The following is a 16,000-nucleotide window of genomic DNA, read 5'->3' as shown; positions in this document are numbered from 1 at the left end:
AGTTTTTACCCTCAGGATAAGTTACTATATTTTCGCTTATTTTTGTAAATTATTTTAATTATTAAATTAAAAGTAGTTGCTCTTTTTCTAGAAAACAAACCCCGAAAAATGATGGCAATGCACTTCACGTCTCTTCAGTGTGCTCTAATTTAAACATAATATTGGTGTAATATACACCACAGTTGTTACGATATTGAAAACCGCCGTTTGCCCGGTACGTATTATGAAATGGCGGTGGGGGGGGGGGGCGGGTGTAGGGGTGTAGGGGTGTAGGGGGTAAATGCCGGTTTGTTTGAGAGGGAAGTTATACCTTGGTTCTAGTCCCTCAGCAACTTAACCGATAAATCTAATCAGAAAGAAGAATTGTTCTGTACTCTATTAATTTAAATCTGATCGTTAGCGATCAGCTGTTGTCGCTGTTCCTTGGTAGTCGCCAGAGGATCTATGATCGTCGATGGAGGGGGGGGGTGGGGTGGCTGGGGAGGTCTTCTGTAATGCCAGTGGTTGTCAACAGTCGTCCTTAGTGTTAAGTGGTCCTCTATGGCCATCGGTGCTCGGGTTCTCGGTGCTCGGGCGCCATGGGTTATGCGTAGTTAATAGGATATGAGTTGGATGTCGACTGGGGTCGTCAACAATCGTCATCGACTGTAGTCACTAGTAGTCAACAGTGTTCGTCAGTAGTCGTCAGGGCCTCAATGGCCGCTGTATAAGTATTTGCAAAGATAGTGGTCGGACTCGCCATTTGTCGTCAACAATCGTTATCGATTTAGTTGTCGTCTGTAAGTCATTAGTGGTCGCTATTGGTCGTCTGAAGTCGTTAAGGATCCATGACCGTTGGATAAGTCTTTGACAAGATCGTTGTGGGAATCGCCATTTGTGGTCAACAATCGTCATCGGTTTTAAGAGTCGTCCGTAGTCGACATGGATCAATGGCCGTCAGGGATAAGTATTTGACAAGCTAGTTGTCGGAATCGCCATTCGACGTCAACATCATCATCGATTTTCGGTGTTCATCTGTAGTCATTATTAGTCGCTTGTATTCGTCAGTATAGTAAGTAGGGTTATATACGTATTTGACAAGACAGTTGTCGGACTCGCCATTGTTCGTCAACAATCGTCATCGACTTTCAGTAATTGTCTGTGATCATTAGTATTCATCAAGTATTTGACGGTCGACGGTAATCGTCCATCGCTGGTTTTTCAGCCGTTATGCATGCAATAACCAATGATTGTCATTCCTCTATGGTAGCTGACGGATTTAATAGATGACCATTGGTTGCGACCAGGGGTAAGGGTCAGGGGCGAATCAACTGAATAGAGGACCGGGCGGGCTTACAACGAACACTATTTGTAGCGTTGAAATTTATTTTCGCTGATCAGACCGTTCTTAGCGAGCCATTTTCAGGAAAGGGTTGTTACACATATACAAAAAGCTTTGACCATATATTTTCGGGATTGGTTTAGTTCGTGTATAGCCCAGTCATTTAGAATGGTTTGATATTCGATTCCATTTTTGTAGTTTGTAGTTGTTTTACCAATTATTACTTGCTATAATTATTGGCAAAAACCGTCCTCATGAAATCACCTTTTTCGAGTTGATTTTAGTAAGTTTAGTTGAGGATTTTTAATACTCAAAACATCCTATATCAATGTTTGTCATTATTGATTTGTATATTCGAAAATTTATTTTTCCAAAATTTAAAAAGTGAAAGTATAAACATTTTGGAAATGTTTCAGATTGAATATTTATATAAAAAAGTGTATGGGTGTCAACATTTTCATGCTCGAATCGACTTGTGGTTAAAATTATTTCCACAGAAGACTTTGGTTAGCTCAATTCCAATCCCATTTTGTTCATTTGATCGGTTGGAAAAACTTTGCGTACCAAACGCCAAAACAAGCCGTTTTATATCCCTCTATTATAAATATGATAAAATTCATGTTTGAATATTCATTTGGTGTTTCCTTTTCTTGATCTGGATAAATTTGGTTTTCGGACTTTATTGTATATAACCTTTAAAATATTTGTATAGAGTCGTAGTATAACACGTTCGTTTCAATCAGTATCGAGAGAAACAAAAACCTGTTTTAAAATCCCCTTTGACTTTATGAATATGCACGTTTACATGGTGCATATTCATTGAGTATTTTCTTCTCCTGATTTGCATGCTGTTTTGCGCTGATTTGCAGCAACACTTCTCCAGGATGAGTTATATACCCTTCACGATTCTTACTACAGGATCACTGTAAGAAATGGAAATTAACTGTTCGTCGTGCCTATCTCAACAGTTTTGCCTTCAAATTCTGTGATATCATGTTACGGTTGAAATTAGGTAAATGCGATACATGATAATATTTCATTCCCTCCATGTTTCCATATTCAATACATCAAACTGATGACACGGGGTGCTTTAATCTTAGGATATTCTTCTCCCCTTTAATGTCACCTAAAAATCACACGAGAAATATTTCACTTTTTCTACCATTTTCCTACTCAAACTGTTACTATAAAAGTAAAAGTTATGTTCACATTCTCACCCATGGGGTATGAAAAATGATTATCTATTACTCTTTCTTCATTCATGTTTTCTATTATTACTCTTTCAATTTGTTCTGACGTCTTGAAATGGATCAAGATGATAGGCTTGAAAGCTTTGGAAAGCAGTAATATTCTTTACATGTACAATATAGGCCTAATTGCCCTTAGCAGTGACAAACCGCAAGCTAAAACCTTCAACTATATCATGACGATAGAGTGAAAAGTCTCTTGAGTGGATTTGTCCATGGCGGTATTATCAATACCGTTCTTCGTATCATTCCTCTTAATCTATGTTAATCCCTGATTAAATCAAACATCCAACCACTCAAAACTTGTAATCTATCTTATTTTAGTTTGACGAGCTGCTGTTCTGAGTCCCCGTTTCAATGATTTACATGTTGTGTATATATATATTGTATTGCCGACAACAATCATGTGTAACATGCGTGATAATATTGTTTTTCCGCGTGACCTGCCTGTGAGGCCATGCTATACGTTAACCGTATATATAATGATAAATACATATATAGTCATAATCCTAAAGTGCAGTCAGACTGATATATACTATAGCTGTTATAGCCTAAGGTTATATCCTTTCGTTCCTTACAATATACCGTACACAATTCACGGCACAAATAACCACTAAGATGGCCTATAGGTCTATACATGTCTACGTTAGGTTTGATAACGATCAACATGTGTAGATAGGCTTACGCAAAGTATCACAATATTTGCAGTTGTTACTAAGCTCGAAAACTCACGTTTTGATCTATCCTAGCCATCGTATAAGTGATATAAATACATTGAACACATGCGTAATAACATTTTGATATTCTGACTTTGGTGATAGTTAGTTTTTCTACTTTTTTTTTTCAATTCTGAAGATAACAATCTGTCTATATAGTATGTCAAGAACTGTGCATATGTCAAACATGCGCATTCACAATTCAAATTTCACAAACCACATTTAGATTTATGATATTTTTCTTATATTACTCAAACATTTACCATTATTTATAAGACTGATCGACAAAAAAATGGTAATAAGATTCAATATTAACGATAATAACATTAGTCTTTTTTCCGCTCTGTGTTTTTTCGCTGAACTGATATCGTTAACGATTGCCTTTTTGGTGCAAAACACGTACAGTCATGGAAGTCACTCGTTGATACTTTGCGGGCTGGTCGCACTTTAGAGGAAGGAGTATTGATAGTATATTGCAGAGGATGGTATCGCATTCTTTGAGATATTCCGGTGCATGGAAAAAGGTACAAAAGCCGACAATTATTTTTTTCCATAATATAATCGGAACGGCACATTACAGATTATATTTAGGTACATAGCAACAAGGAATGAAAAGGCCAAGAGACACGGAGGAGAAACATACATTGCATTCCTTAGGATTCCCAAACCTGGCACCAAACAACAACCCCCCTCCCCTACCCCAAGGAAACTACACTGATTACAGTGTTATCTACCAGAAGCGGTGAGGTCTTGTTATTTAAACTCTAATTTATACCAACTTCTTTCTGAAAAAAAAAGTGCTGTTTCTCGTTCAACAGAATTACACTAAATTTAAATTACTTCACTTTAGCAAGACAATTTAAGCCTTATTTACATTTCGAAGAGTGATTCCTGAGGAAACTTAAAGAAAATATAATAATAACGACAAAAATTAAATTCCAGAAGTGTGTATAGAAAGATATGGATTAACATCCAAAATCTTCGCCCAAAACTTCCCAATATAGCAGCTTCCTTGAAACACATGCCTTAAATCGTGTATACCATACAAAGCCACGACGTAAAATATGAAAATTAACTGATATTCAAATACAAAATGTTACTACTATTATCATTATTATCAGTGAATATGGTTAGTTTTATTTGATACTAATATTATTATTATTAAATTACTTGTAATAAACACCATTGCCTGAAGATGTTCCTTTTATATATATATATATATATTATTTTATAACTTCAAACCTTCCATATGCGAATATCAATCAGCACACCTCGGGATATTAAGAGGTACAATTGTCTCTTTCTTTAAGGTATAGCATTAAATGGCCAAATATAATTACATTTTTATGTCTTTATAAGTCAAAATAAAGATATGATAAAGTTACATTTCATGAAACTTAATAGAGTCTTATAGCCCGAAGAACTTTCGAACACATTTTTATGATTTTTTCCTTGTTTTTTGTTTTTGTTGCCGAAGCCCTGCCAGCGCTTCTAGACCACTCGACCAAACCTATATTCGTTGAGTGGGTTGATGTCACACCGATCAAAACATCATTGATGTCTAAGTCGTAACTGGAAATGCGAGAACCCCCCCTTCAGCCGACACTTCTCATATTATCAATTAAATTCAAGAAAATGTGAAGTCCCAGATCATTAATTTAAGCTTTCTACATCTGTTTCTTAGTTGATAAAGTCGATAAAAGGAGGCAGCACTTTTTGATGGAACAAGATTTGCTTTGGATGAACATAAGTAGCCGGCGGCCGACTGAGCATAACGTTTTACTTTCCTTAACCGTCGCCCTTTATATACCCCTCTTTTTATTCTTCTTGTTTTTCTGAAGTCCTTTTCTACTTTTCTCTCCCTCTCTCTTCTATAACCTTCTTCTTATGCTGCACGTCATTTTGGAGTGCGCTGATCCATAATCTTTTCAGCCCCCTAAGTGAACTTTTATTTGAGGTTCTCGAAGGAGAAAGCCAAAACCTATAGAAGTATTAAGCGAGTTGATAAAAATCTGTCATGTTTTGAATGAACCTGAAGACGCGCGTTGCCATGTGTAAGCCTGCGTCGTGCCGGTTGTTGGGGACGCAGCTTTTTACATTCCTCGAAGGAGTGTTAATTGAGCGTGTGTTTAGAGCTCCTTTTGAAGGAGATCAAGTGAAGATATTTGCTTCTTTTTTTTTTCTTTTTCTTTTTTGTTGAATCACTATCTTATGAATTCATGAAATTATTCCATTAAAATGGGTGACTATGGATAATTTTTTTGTTATTTAATGCATCCGTAAAAACAAGAATGTACTCTCCTTCACGTCAGTCACAGGCCCGCCTCCCCTCGCGTCCCATCTGTGTGGTTTGTGTTTGCGTCGGCGATACTTTCGGGTGCCTAAACATACGCCATATGGCAACTTGCGAGTTTAGACACGTTTCTCGAGGACGATCAGACACAAAGAAAGGCAAGCCAAAGCCGTTCGCATAACCCTCGGGGTAATTGCTAACAAATTATGAAGACATGTGCTGCGCCGTGCTTGTCGGAACACTTCCAAAGAGGCCCAGACATTTCCGATTCTGTATACTTTCCCCCCTGTAGTCCTTGACGAACATAATGTCCCTATATTGCTCGCTCGTTTAATACTAGACATTTACGTCCGGACGGTTGTTGCTTAAAACAACACCACTGATGATAGGTTGCATTTCTGTTGTTGTTTCCTTTCAGTGAGACGTCAGAGGAGAGAAGCCAAGGGGCCGGCCTGCAGGACAAGCCGTCGTCGGTCGGCGGTTAATGGGAGAGCCCACCCCTCTCCGCGCCGACATGATGATGACTTAACACAGAATGAGGAAAAAAAACCACGAAATCAGAACCGAAAGTTTTCCAGTGATGTCTTTAGCCAAGCTGTCGAGGTAATGGGCCGAGATATTCATCAATCACCAACCTGGTTAATGGACCCAGGGTACTTTTTTATTATTATCGTCAAGTAAAATGTGGCTAACCATGCTCGGCTGTTGGTCGTGGCTGCTGTGTATGTCACGCACACCCTATTGGATTGTTATCCAGAGGCTGTCCAAGCAAAAAATGACGAGGTTCATCGTTTCGTGAGCAAAGAGTGAGTTAACCCCCCTCATATCCTTTGATTTTCAAATTTTAAACATATAATGTGTTTTTGCCTCTTGTTCTGCAATGCTCTGACATTTATATCTTCGTTATTCTGTAAAACTAGAAGAGAGAGAGACCAAGATGGATTGCCACGCGCGACGGCCTCGATATGTCCATTTAGGTCGACCAGCTATTATTACGTGCCCGTAAAATGCACTTCCAAAATCTCTCCGGCCCATCTGTGCCTTTTACCGAGGCTACATGAAGGGGTTTTTTCATTTGTCCTGTTTATAGATAAAATGGAAAATAAAAGTATCTCTTCGTTTCAAACCCAAGAAGTAAGTTTTGGCATCTGACCATTATCTTAGCTCTTGGCTTGACGTTTTGGCTTAATTCCAAGCTGTTGTCGCAACAAAACAAGTCTTCAAAATATTGGCAGAGAAATGTTCGTACACGACGTGGATTGCATATGACAGCGTCGAGTTGTCTAAATTGTACCAAACGAACTAGTCAAACAAACTGAGCTTGAAAGCTGAAATGATGAAATATAAACATACAGATCCAAGGACGCGGATCCAGGAATTACTTATTTGAGAAGATTGGGATTGGTGAAGCCGACTTCTATGTAGGAGTTATGTTGTATCATCTCTTCCTACACCCCCACACCCCACCCCCTCCCGAAAAAATAAAATTGTCAGACGTCAAATGGTGCATTAAGTCATGTATTATTTGACATAATTTAGGTCTATAGTATGGGATACACGCCGGGTTATACTAACAGCTACTTTAAAAATTTGTGTCAGGTTAAAACGATGGGGGGGGGGGGGGGCTGGTTGTATATTTTCAAAATAAAGGCCAATGGTTTGTATTTTACATCTTTATAATCTACTGAAGCTTCCTGCTAACAGGCTCAAGATTATTTCAACCTTATTGTTTCAATTAGAAAGTGATGGGGAAAAATTCTTGAAATAATACCCTTGGTAAATAATGAGCACATTGAACCGTTAGAGTCATGCTTTACGTACGACCGTCGCGTGAATTCGATAACAAGATCACACGGAAGTTTCACAAGTACAGAATTTGTTTTCTATGTGTTTGCTTTAAAATAAAACTTGATCTCTTATTTCCTCGACACCGATTCCTTTAAATTGTTTCAAAGGTATTATTTTTTAAGTTATTAATCCGCAAAAAAAGAAAGATAAATCAAACTCTTGAAAAGTAAGAAACCCTATTACTAAATTTATTTCCAAAGGGTCATACGCATACGAAATTCACATGTAATGTCATAGCCATTTTGCCGTGTTATTCCGGCTTGAAACAAATAACCGATTCTTGATACTAAGTTTAATTTCGATTACTTATATTAGCATCGTAATATGCAACGAAACAAAACGGAGAATTATCACTCATCCACACAATGATAAAAGACGGTCAAGAACTGAATAGCAACAGACCGTTTTCCCCGATAAGGTTCGGAAAGCCTGTCATTAATAGCGCCCTCTAAAATGTTACTTGACGCTCTTTGCTTCTGGGACTGTGATGTAGGCTTATATGCCATTATCTTTAGAAATATCAAAGTTGCATCTTGAGTATAAAAAACCTTTCAGAAAATTTAAGAATATACACTCTGCCAAAAAGAAAAGAAAAACAAGAAGTAGAAAATGACTAGCACACAACTTTGAATGAAATAAAAGTAATAATTAATAACCTCTTTACAATATGCAGTGTCTGTTTTGTTTCTGTTGTTGTATTTTGTTTTGAGCATGCGCATAGGCGTGGTCACCGATCAGGTATATTCATGCATGTATTCAACCATCATCATCAATTCAACTCACGCCCTCACATAGACAACAGTCCAAAAGATATTTTAAGTTCATATCTGGCAGGTGTCGTTACAAGTTTTGAGCTGACAGGTTAAAAACAAATTGCCCCCAAAAAACCTAGCTTCAAAACTAACGACATATTTCACGTCAACGGTAAGCCTTATAATTATTGTTTTTTTGTTTTTTTATATAAAAGAAGAAGGGGATTTTTACATAGTTTTTGCATAATTCCTTCCTTCCCCTAGTCTCTTCCAATTAGTGAAAAATCACCAACTTTTTACAGCTACTCTAAGAGAAATAAAAGCTGACAACTCATTAGTAAATCCTCTTAATTTGCTTTGTAATATAGCTATAATGTAAAACTTTAATGTAATCCATTATAAATCAGCAACAATATGAATATGCAATTCATATTCATCGAATGAATCGACTTGAAGCAAGCAGCCATAAGCATACGTCATAAATACGAATTTTCAGTTACATATGTGACATACGTTTCCATACAATATTTTGTCATCAAACCATGAAAGGATCATATATGCATCACCTAGTTCTTCACTAGCAAACCATTAAAGAGAGTTGCCAAGATAACGTTTACTATACGTGTGTCCTTCTGATAAGAAACCATTATTAGTCGATAGTTTTATGTTGACAACTTTTTTGTCATGTCATGGGCTAAGCAAGGTGCTGAAACGACGTTCCGCCGTAAAGCCCTCGTTCTCTCGCTACTGAATAGACCCAAAACGCGTTTTCATGTTTTCTTCTATTGTGCATACGAACTGGTAACGTATATTTGCAAAGACATTTCTTAGTCGCAAGTCGGTTATCGATCGGTAACCTATATAATGTTTTGAATTCGTTGTATGTTCTTTGAATCTCCCCCCCCCCCCCCTCCTCTTCAAAAACAAATAATAAGAAAGAAGTTTTCATAATTTAACGGTTAAGTTGTACCAATTGATGGATGGATTACTTTTTGGAAACAAACTATGGCGGAGACCCAGTTATTAGAGAACAGAAGGTATATGCGATGTATGCCAATGTGATGGCGCCATGACAGAACATGATATGTGTACGTATCACAGGCAGCGGACGTAAGGATGGTATACTCAACTGAGTCAAAGACCGAGCTTCCACAGGGCCAGACGCAGTATATTGGCAGGCCTGACGAGGAGGGGAAGGGTCCGAGCCCCGGTGCAGGGCCAGGGATAAAAAATAATGTTTTATGTTTTAAGTAGAAAGTCCCAGTGTCTTTGTTGACCTCGCGGCCCGACCTGGGTCTGGACGTCCCTGCGTATAGGGTTGAACTTTCATTACATGTAACCAGATTTTGTGGAGGGCATGAGTGAGGGGATGGCAGTGGTGAGCTTTAAATATAATCTCACCAAAATGAGTGCAATTTTGTGATGATAGGTGTATGGTGGATAACTATGAAGACTTGTTTTTTGTCTCACATGGGATCAAAAAAGACAAGAATTGTGTACTATCCCGGGTTGAGAGGGTTTCCACTGTCATTTCTCAATTGGTTGGAATGAGAAGGGAACTATATGGGACATGAGATGTAATTCAATAAATGAAAACAAAGTATTGCTTTAAAGTTAGATAATTTATTCTGAGAATTAAAACTAGCAATCAAGTAAGGAAACAGCCAATTTGGCCAGCTATATTTACAATATCAAATTCTGAATGTATAATTTTTTTTTCTTTAAAACATAGTACCATTAAAATGATTAAACTTGGCCTTCCATGGACACAGAGAAAAAGCTTTGTACTTGTGAAGTAACACAACATCAGTGCAGTTATGAGTTATATCACCAAAATATGAATACTCAAAACCTGTGAGCACCAAATTGCTAGAAATATCATTTAAACACTTTCGTTTCTCAAATCTGCAACTACAGACTACTTGAGTTTTTTATCAGTTTGTGATGTCACAAGAGGAAAAACTTCCAGAGAGAGAAACATAAAGCCCATCTACATTGCAAAGAGATATTTGTCTTGCTGGGTTTCCAAATGTGCCACCTTTAATTACCATAAGTAAGAGATGATTTAGTCTTTGAAACAAAAGTTCTGTAGAGTCGACCTTACAAATGACTGTTCAAGCTGTAGCATAGGAGACCATGTTTCCTGTCAAACACATTTTGTGGATAAGATCAAGACAACTTTAATTTGAAAAATCTCTTGTTGAGATACCGAAATAATCCAACGTCCCTTAATTCCCACCCCCCCCCTTCCCATTTACCACCACTAACACCCTGCATTTGTGAGTAACATGATAAATTCTCGAAAAGACTGAATTTTAATATAAGTTAATTCCAAAATTGCAGTTAAGTGGTTACTCAAAAACAGAAGGATAGACACCACAGAAATATACATGTTCATTTATACCCTTTCCTTTAAACATATGTTTCGATGTATTTAAGATTTCCTCCATATCGATGCAAGATCCTCTTCTAAGCTTTCACTCCCTTTGAAGATAAAATTGACCAACTAAAATTAAAAATCTCAGTATCAAAACCACACTGAACAGTTCGACAGTGGGAAAACTGATACTCAATCATTATTTGTTGTATTAGAAGGAATGATGTAATCGGAATAAGATGCAGGGAATTCCCCTCAATATTATGACAAATGAGAGTAAATATGAGGTAATTGAGGTGGTATCAATATTTACAAGAGTCTCTGCTGGGGTTTTCTCTCTTTGATTTTCGATGACTTGCATAAAAGTTTTGATATCCCTCCTAAAGCCACATGAGACTGTAGAAAAACTCTTTCGATCGTAAAGCTTTGTATTTCAAATATTTATCTGCTGCAATGTATAGTAGAAACATTAAACTGAAGTATTACAAAAGTATCAAACTCTTGAAGAAAGGCAATAAGTTCCCCTCAGTTTAATTAATGTCTGTTTTATGTTTATTCTTCATCTTCGTCTCCATCCTCTTCCTCTGCAGGGGGGTTTGTCGTCTCTCCTGCCGGATCTTCTGTTGCCTCAGCGGATTCTTGCTGCTCCTGTAAAATAAAGCAAATTTGGGGTAATTTGTGTAATTTTGACAAGAATTACACCTGTTCCCAGCAATGGAGGAAAAGGTAATTCAATTTCATCTTAAACAGACTGACATGACTTGCTGGCCAAGAAGATCAAATGAAAGGTATTGTTTCAAGAGGTATAATGGACAGGGCATAATGCAGTTAATTTTCACAAGGAAGAGAGGGGGGGGGGTTCAGCCCCTGAGTCAATTAAGATCCTTGGAAAATATGAATGGAGCTCAGGAAAATATCTGATAAAAGAAGAGTGTTTTTTTTTAAAATATACCTTTAGGAAAAGTGAATATTTCAAAAAGGGGCCTGGAGAGATATATTTCCCAGAGGTCCTGCGTATTTCGGTGCTCGTAACAAAGGATTAAGTGGAGACCATTTGGGATTATGGAGTATTTGAGTAGGTACTGTTAAATATCTGGTTGTATTTAAAGGCACCAAAGACCATGCACCTCTGCCGTCACACATTGCAAATAGAAGGCAACAATGAATGTGCCTTGATGTAGCAACTATCGGCATACAAAGATGTTAACAATAATAATAATTAAGAATTTATAATGCCCCCATATCCTCTCTGCAGAGCACTCAACTATGATTCTGTATGTGCTGACAGGTTGAGAGAATTGCATACATGTACTACATTACAATGAAAGTTTGATTCAGAAGATGATTGAACTACAATTACAAAACCAGAAAACTGGCTGACCATTCTAGCATATTTTAGCCAAACGGAAGAAATGAAACCCTTTTAACGAAAATGCATACCTCAGGTTTCTCTGAAGTATCTTCTTTTGCAGCGATCTCTTCTTCCAGCTGTTGAGCAGCAGCCTCTGCTACTGTGTCTTGTTGACTTTCTTGTAACTGGAAATATGCTGCCGACCTCTGAATAACTACGTCGCGAATAATGGCTGTTATGAGATAAATTTTTTTTAATAAAATTAGATAACCATTGCACATGATGTACTAACTAACATCGCAGGCCATGATGATATGTGATCATGAATTTTTTTTGTTGAGAAAATTTAGGATGAAAATGAGCAGAACCTAAATCTATTGATTAAGTTTAGGACACTAGGGTGCAATCAAAAATCATGAACTAAAATTTTATGTAACAATCCACTCATGACTTTGTTTACAAGTCACTTGCTTCTTGCAACTCTAATTTCTAAATAATCACTATCATACTTCACAATAGCCATTGTTTTGTTTCTTTTTCACCATCTATAAGTCAAACAGACTATTGTGAAACATGTGCGAAAGATCAAAGCTTGCCAGCAAGCAGCACTGGCCTGTTGAACTTACCATCCAGGACAGTGCGACTAAGTATCGATGTGTCGATCTTCTTTTCTACTTGTTCCATTATCCACGGCAGGAATCCCAACTCCACATCCCTCTCGACAGGGTCAAAGAAGTACCCGTTGTCGTTGAGTGTTCCAAACACAGAAGGTATTAAATCTGCCAAGTAGCTCTGAGCAAATGCTCTGGCTGCGATCTTGTCGGCTGTCTCCCTTTCTTTCTTTAATGTCTCCCTCTGTTGTTTCATCCTTCTTTCCTGGAGACGAGAGATGCAAATAAGGGAGGTTAAATCTTCTAAAAAAACATTCTGATAATTCTGATAATGAAATCTTATAGATGCAATAGAGATGTGGAAGGGATGTTAGAAGTGAAAAATATTGAGATACATAGGTTTTTATACCCGTCAGACTACTAGATCGATAACTTTAAAAAAACAAAAATCTATTATCACTGTCGTAGACAAAGCAATGCCCAAACTAACACCACAAAATACATGCTAACCAGACCATGGAAGTACTCACAGAATAGATTATCTATTTCCTTAACTTAATGAATGAATTTGCAACTAATCCTCCTATATTTTGCAATTGATTCTGCCAATTCAAGATATTTACAACACTACCAATCATTAGGACAACATACCTTTTCTCCCCTGTGTCTCCTTTCTTGTTCTTCCAGTCTCTGTGTTTCTACCACTTAAACATATTTACAACACTACCAATCATTAGGACAACATACCTTTTCTCCCCTGTGTCTCCTTTCTTGTTCTTCCAGTCTCTGTGTTTCTACCACTTAAACATATTTACAACACTACCAATCATTAGGACAACATACCTTTTCTCCCCTATGTCTCCTTTCTTGTTCTTCCAGTCTCTGTGTTTCTACCACTTAAACATATTTACAACACTACCAATCATTAGGACAACAAACCTTTTCTCCCCTGTGTCTCCTTGCTTGATCTTCCAATCTCTGTGTTTCTACCACTTAAACAATATTTACAACACTACCAATCATAATGACAACATACCTTTTCGCCCCTGTGTCTCCTTTCTTGTTCTTCCAGTCTCTGTGTTTCCACCAATTCAGCATTTCTAAGTTCTTCAAATTCTCTCTGTTGAGATCTTAGGTTGGCTAATTCTTCTTCCTCCATGACCTCCAAGAGGGCCTGCTCCACGGTCTTACCCACCAACACCTCCAGGATTGGCTTGACCTCTATCTCGAAGTCAAACAGCTATAAAAAAGTCAAGAAAGGAGATCATTTCATACAAATCAATATGAACAAGTTTGGGATGATTATCAAATTATCGAAAATCATCCAAGGAAGTAGAGAAATGAGAACAATTACGTTAATAAAAGTAGCCTTTTGTTTGATCAGTTTTCTGCAATATTTTCATATTAAAATACTTTTGGTCCTATACCGTAACTTTCTGTGTTCCCGAATATTTGCTTGCACACTGGGGCGGGGGGGGGGGGAGGGGAGGACAGCACGTCATGTCTATCCTGTTCTAGTCGATTTCATCAACATTCAACTGCATATATTTTTACACATGCAAAAAACTACAGAAAATTTACAGGAAAAAAGGGAGCAAGAAAGTTAACTTACATCTCCGTCGTATATTTGAGTGGCTACATCTAGTCCAGTCTTAGCCGGGATAAATAAAGGTGTGGGAGGTCTGTCCAGGAATGCATCTGTCTGGCAGTCGACGTCAGCTTCCTCAACTCTGTCGCTTAACTCCTCCAGGTATAATTCTGTCTGGACATCAATGTGTTTGCGGCCCTCTACCGCCTCTGGAGAAGCAGGGCGAAGCTGAGCTTTTGCTCTTTTGGCTGCGATCTTCCTCCGCCTGATTTCTTGTTGTCTTTGGATTTCGATAGGATCTGGTTGAGCTGTCTGCAAGTGACAAAGGACGAACAGATGTTTTAAAATTTGCAAATTTGAAGGCAAAAATAATCATAAATTGTTTTAAAAAAATGGCAAAGATGTTAATATAATGAAAGTTGCGAGCTATGAACAGAAATTGTGTTGCAGCAATAAAAGGCGTAACTTACGGCTGGTAGTGTGTGTTGTGCATATGTGTTTCCCCGTACAATTCTCCTGTCATACATAATATTGCCATAAGGAGCTGGTGCTTGGTTCCTGCAAACAAAAGAAGATTTGATGTTTCCTTATTCAGTTTTAAAAATAAACCAGAAAACAGTTCTACAAATTGTTAGTATGGCACTGAAAGTTACATTCTGAGAAAAATTCAATAAAAATGTTTACAGTTGTTATCAGTACATTTCATCAATTAATGTCACGAAAGGTAAAATCCTGCTTAGATGTTTGTCAAGACAAAATGGAAATACTGTACTTACTGTTGTGCTAGTGGATCTCTGTATTTCTTTCTCTGTGGCACAGTACGTGGTTGACTGGCAAAGGTATACGTACCACTCTTCTGAGGTAGCACTGTAGTCATTTTGATTTCGTTGTAAATCAGAGATGGATTAGATCTATGGGTACAGAAAATAAATGCTTTGCATCAAAACAAAATATGCTCCACAAACTCCACGATCTGGTTTCGTGAATACTGTTACAACATTCGAGACTGAAAAGATAAGTACTCCCTGGTGAAGAATTTGATTTGCATGAATGGTAAAATGAATGGTAAAAAACATCCTTATGCGATGTATTAAATGCATGTTCCCTCTGCCGCATAGTGCATAAAGCAATTTATGTATGTAGGCCTATGGATAATTGTACAGTAGCCTAGACCCAGCCTTTTGCTTTTTCCCCCAATACATGATAGCAACAATTGCCCATGCTAAATAAACTGACTTTAAGAATATTACCAATACCTATGGTAACCTGTGGTCAATCTATGATAGGCCTAACGTGAAAGTTAAGGCTACAGACTACAGTAAGCATAGCATGATACACCTTACTGTACATTGCCACCAGCCATAATACTTGTTAGGCATAACTTGGGCCTAACGGTTAGGACGGGCCCTATAAACTGAAGAAAATTTGAGCACCTTCAAAAACAACCCGAACAAAAATCTTTGTAACATCTGATTCACCGATAAATATACAGAACAACTTACTGGTTAAATTATTCTCTCTCTATTTCTTGTCCACAAACTTGTCGAGTTGCGAATATGTTCTCCAGTAGCCACCGGTGATACCCAAAATATATGTGATGTCTGTGTTCGTTGTATTGTATTCCGTGTGCGCATTACTAGACTTGCAGCATGTAATGGTGTATCAATGGTAATGTATGCAGGAAAATAGATGTACATAAATAATATCACCATAGCGACATAATTGTAGTGCTCTTCTCACAGAAGTAGGAAATCAGTCGTTCCTTCGACCTATTTCAGGCTTTGCCCTTCATCTGCTGTGAAGTTTCTTTTTTTCCTACTTTATATGTCTTAATTCTGAAAATATAAACGTTCTTTTTTCGATTTTACATCATAAATACCGATGTAGAAGTTTACT

At 37.6% G+C, this 16,000-nt stretch overlaps 2 protein-coding genes and 1 long non-coding RNA gene across 3 annotated transcripts in view; 1 reads left to right on the top strand and 2 right to left on the bottom strand.

Annotated features, from left to right (window-relative positions):
• Positions 1–9,056, top strand: part of LOC139962829 (uncharacterized) — a 44,300-nt gene extending 35,244 nt beyond the window's left edge. The window contains exon 3 of the long non-coding RNA XR_011791378.1: positions 5,996–9,056. This is a non-coding gene — a long non-coding RNA (uncharacterized lncRNA). The remainder of the gene's footprint in view (positions 1–5,995) is intronic.
• LOC139962409 (protein mago nashi homolog) overlaps positions 1–16,000 on the bottom strand; it is a 183,793-nt gene that overhangs the window by 91,110 nt on the left and 76,683 nt on the right. The gene's annotated exons all lie outside the window — the stretch shown is intronic.
• Positions 9,785–15,766, bottom strand: LOC139962828 (radial spoke head protein 3 homolog). Its single transcript, XM_071963187.1, has 8 exons — positions 15,607–15,766; positions 14,881–15,015; positions 14,575–14,662; positions 14,129–14,416; positions 13,553–13,756; positions 12,532–12,781; positions 11,995–12,137; positions 9,785–11,202 (listed from the first exon to the last, which is right to left on the bottom strand). Exons 2-8 carry the CDS (start codon positions 14,979–14,981, stop codon positions 11,107–11,109), a joined length of 1,170 nt encoding a protein of 389 aa, XP_071819288.1. The 5' UTR covers positions 14,982–15,015; positions 15,607–15,766; the 3' UTR covers positions 9,785–11,106.

The sequence above is a fragment of the Apostichopus japonicus genome, chromosome 21 (assembly GCF_037975245.1).
Source record: "Apostichopus japonicus isolate 1M-3 chromosome 21, ASM3797524v1, whole genome shotgun sequence".
In the NCBI taxonomy this organism is placed as follows: Eukaryota; Metazoa; Echinodermata; class Holothuroidea; order Aspidochirotida; family Stichopodidae; genus Apostichopus; species Apostichopus japonicus.
Note: the sequence above shows the minus strand (reverse complement) of the source record. Positions and strands in the feature narration are given on the sequence as shown.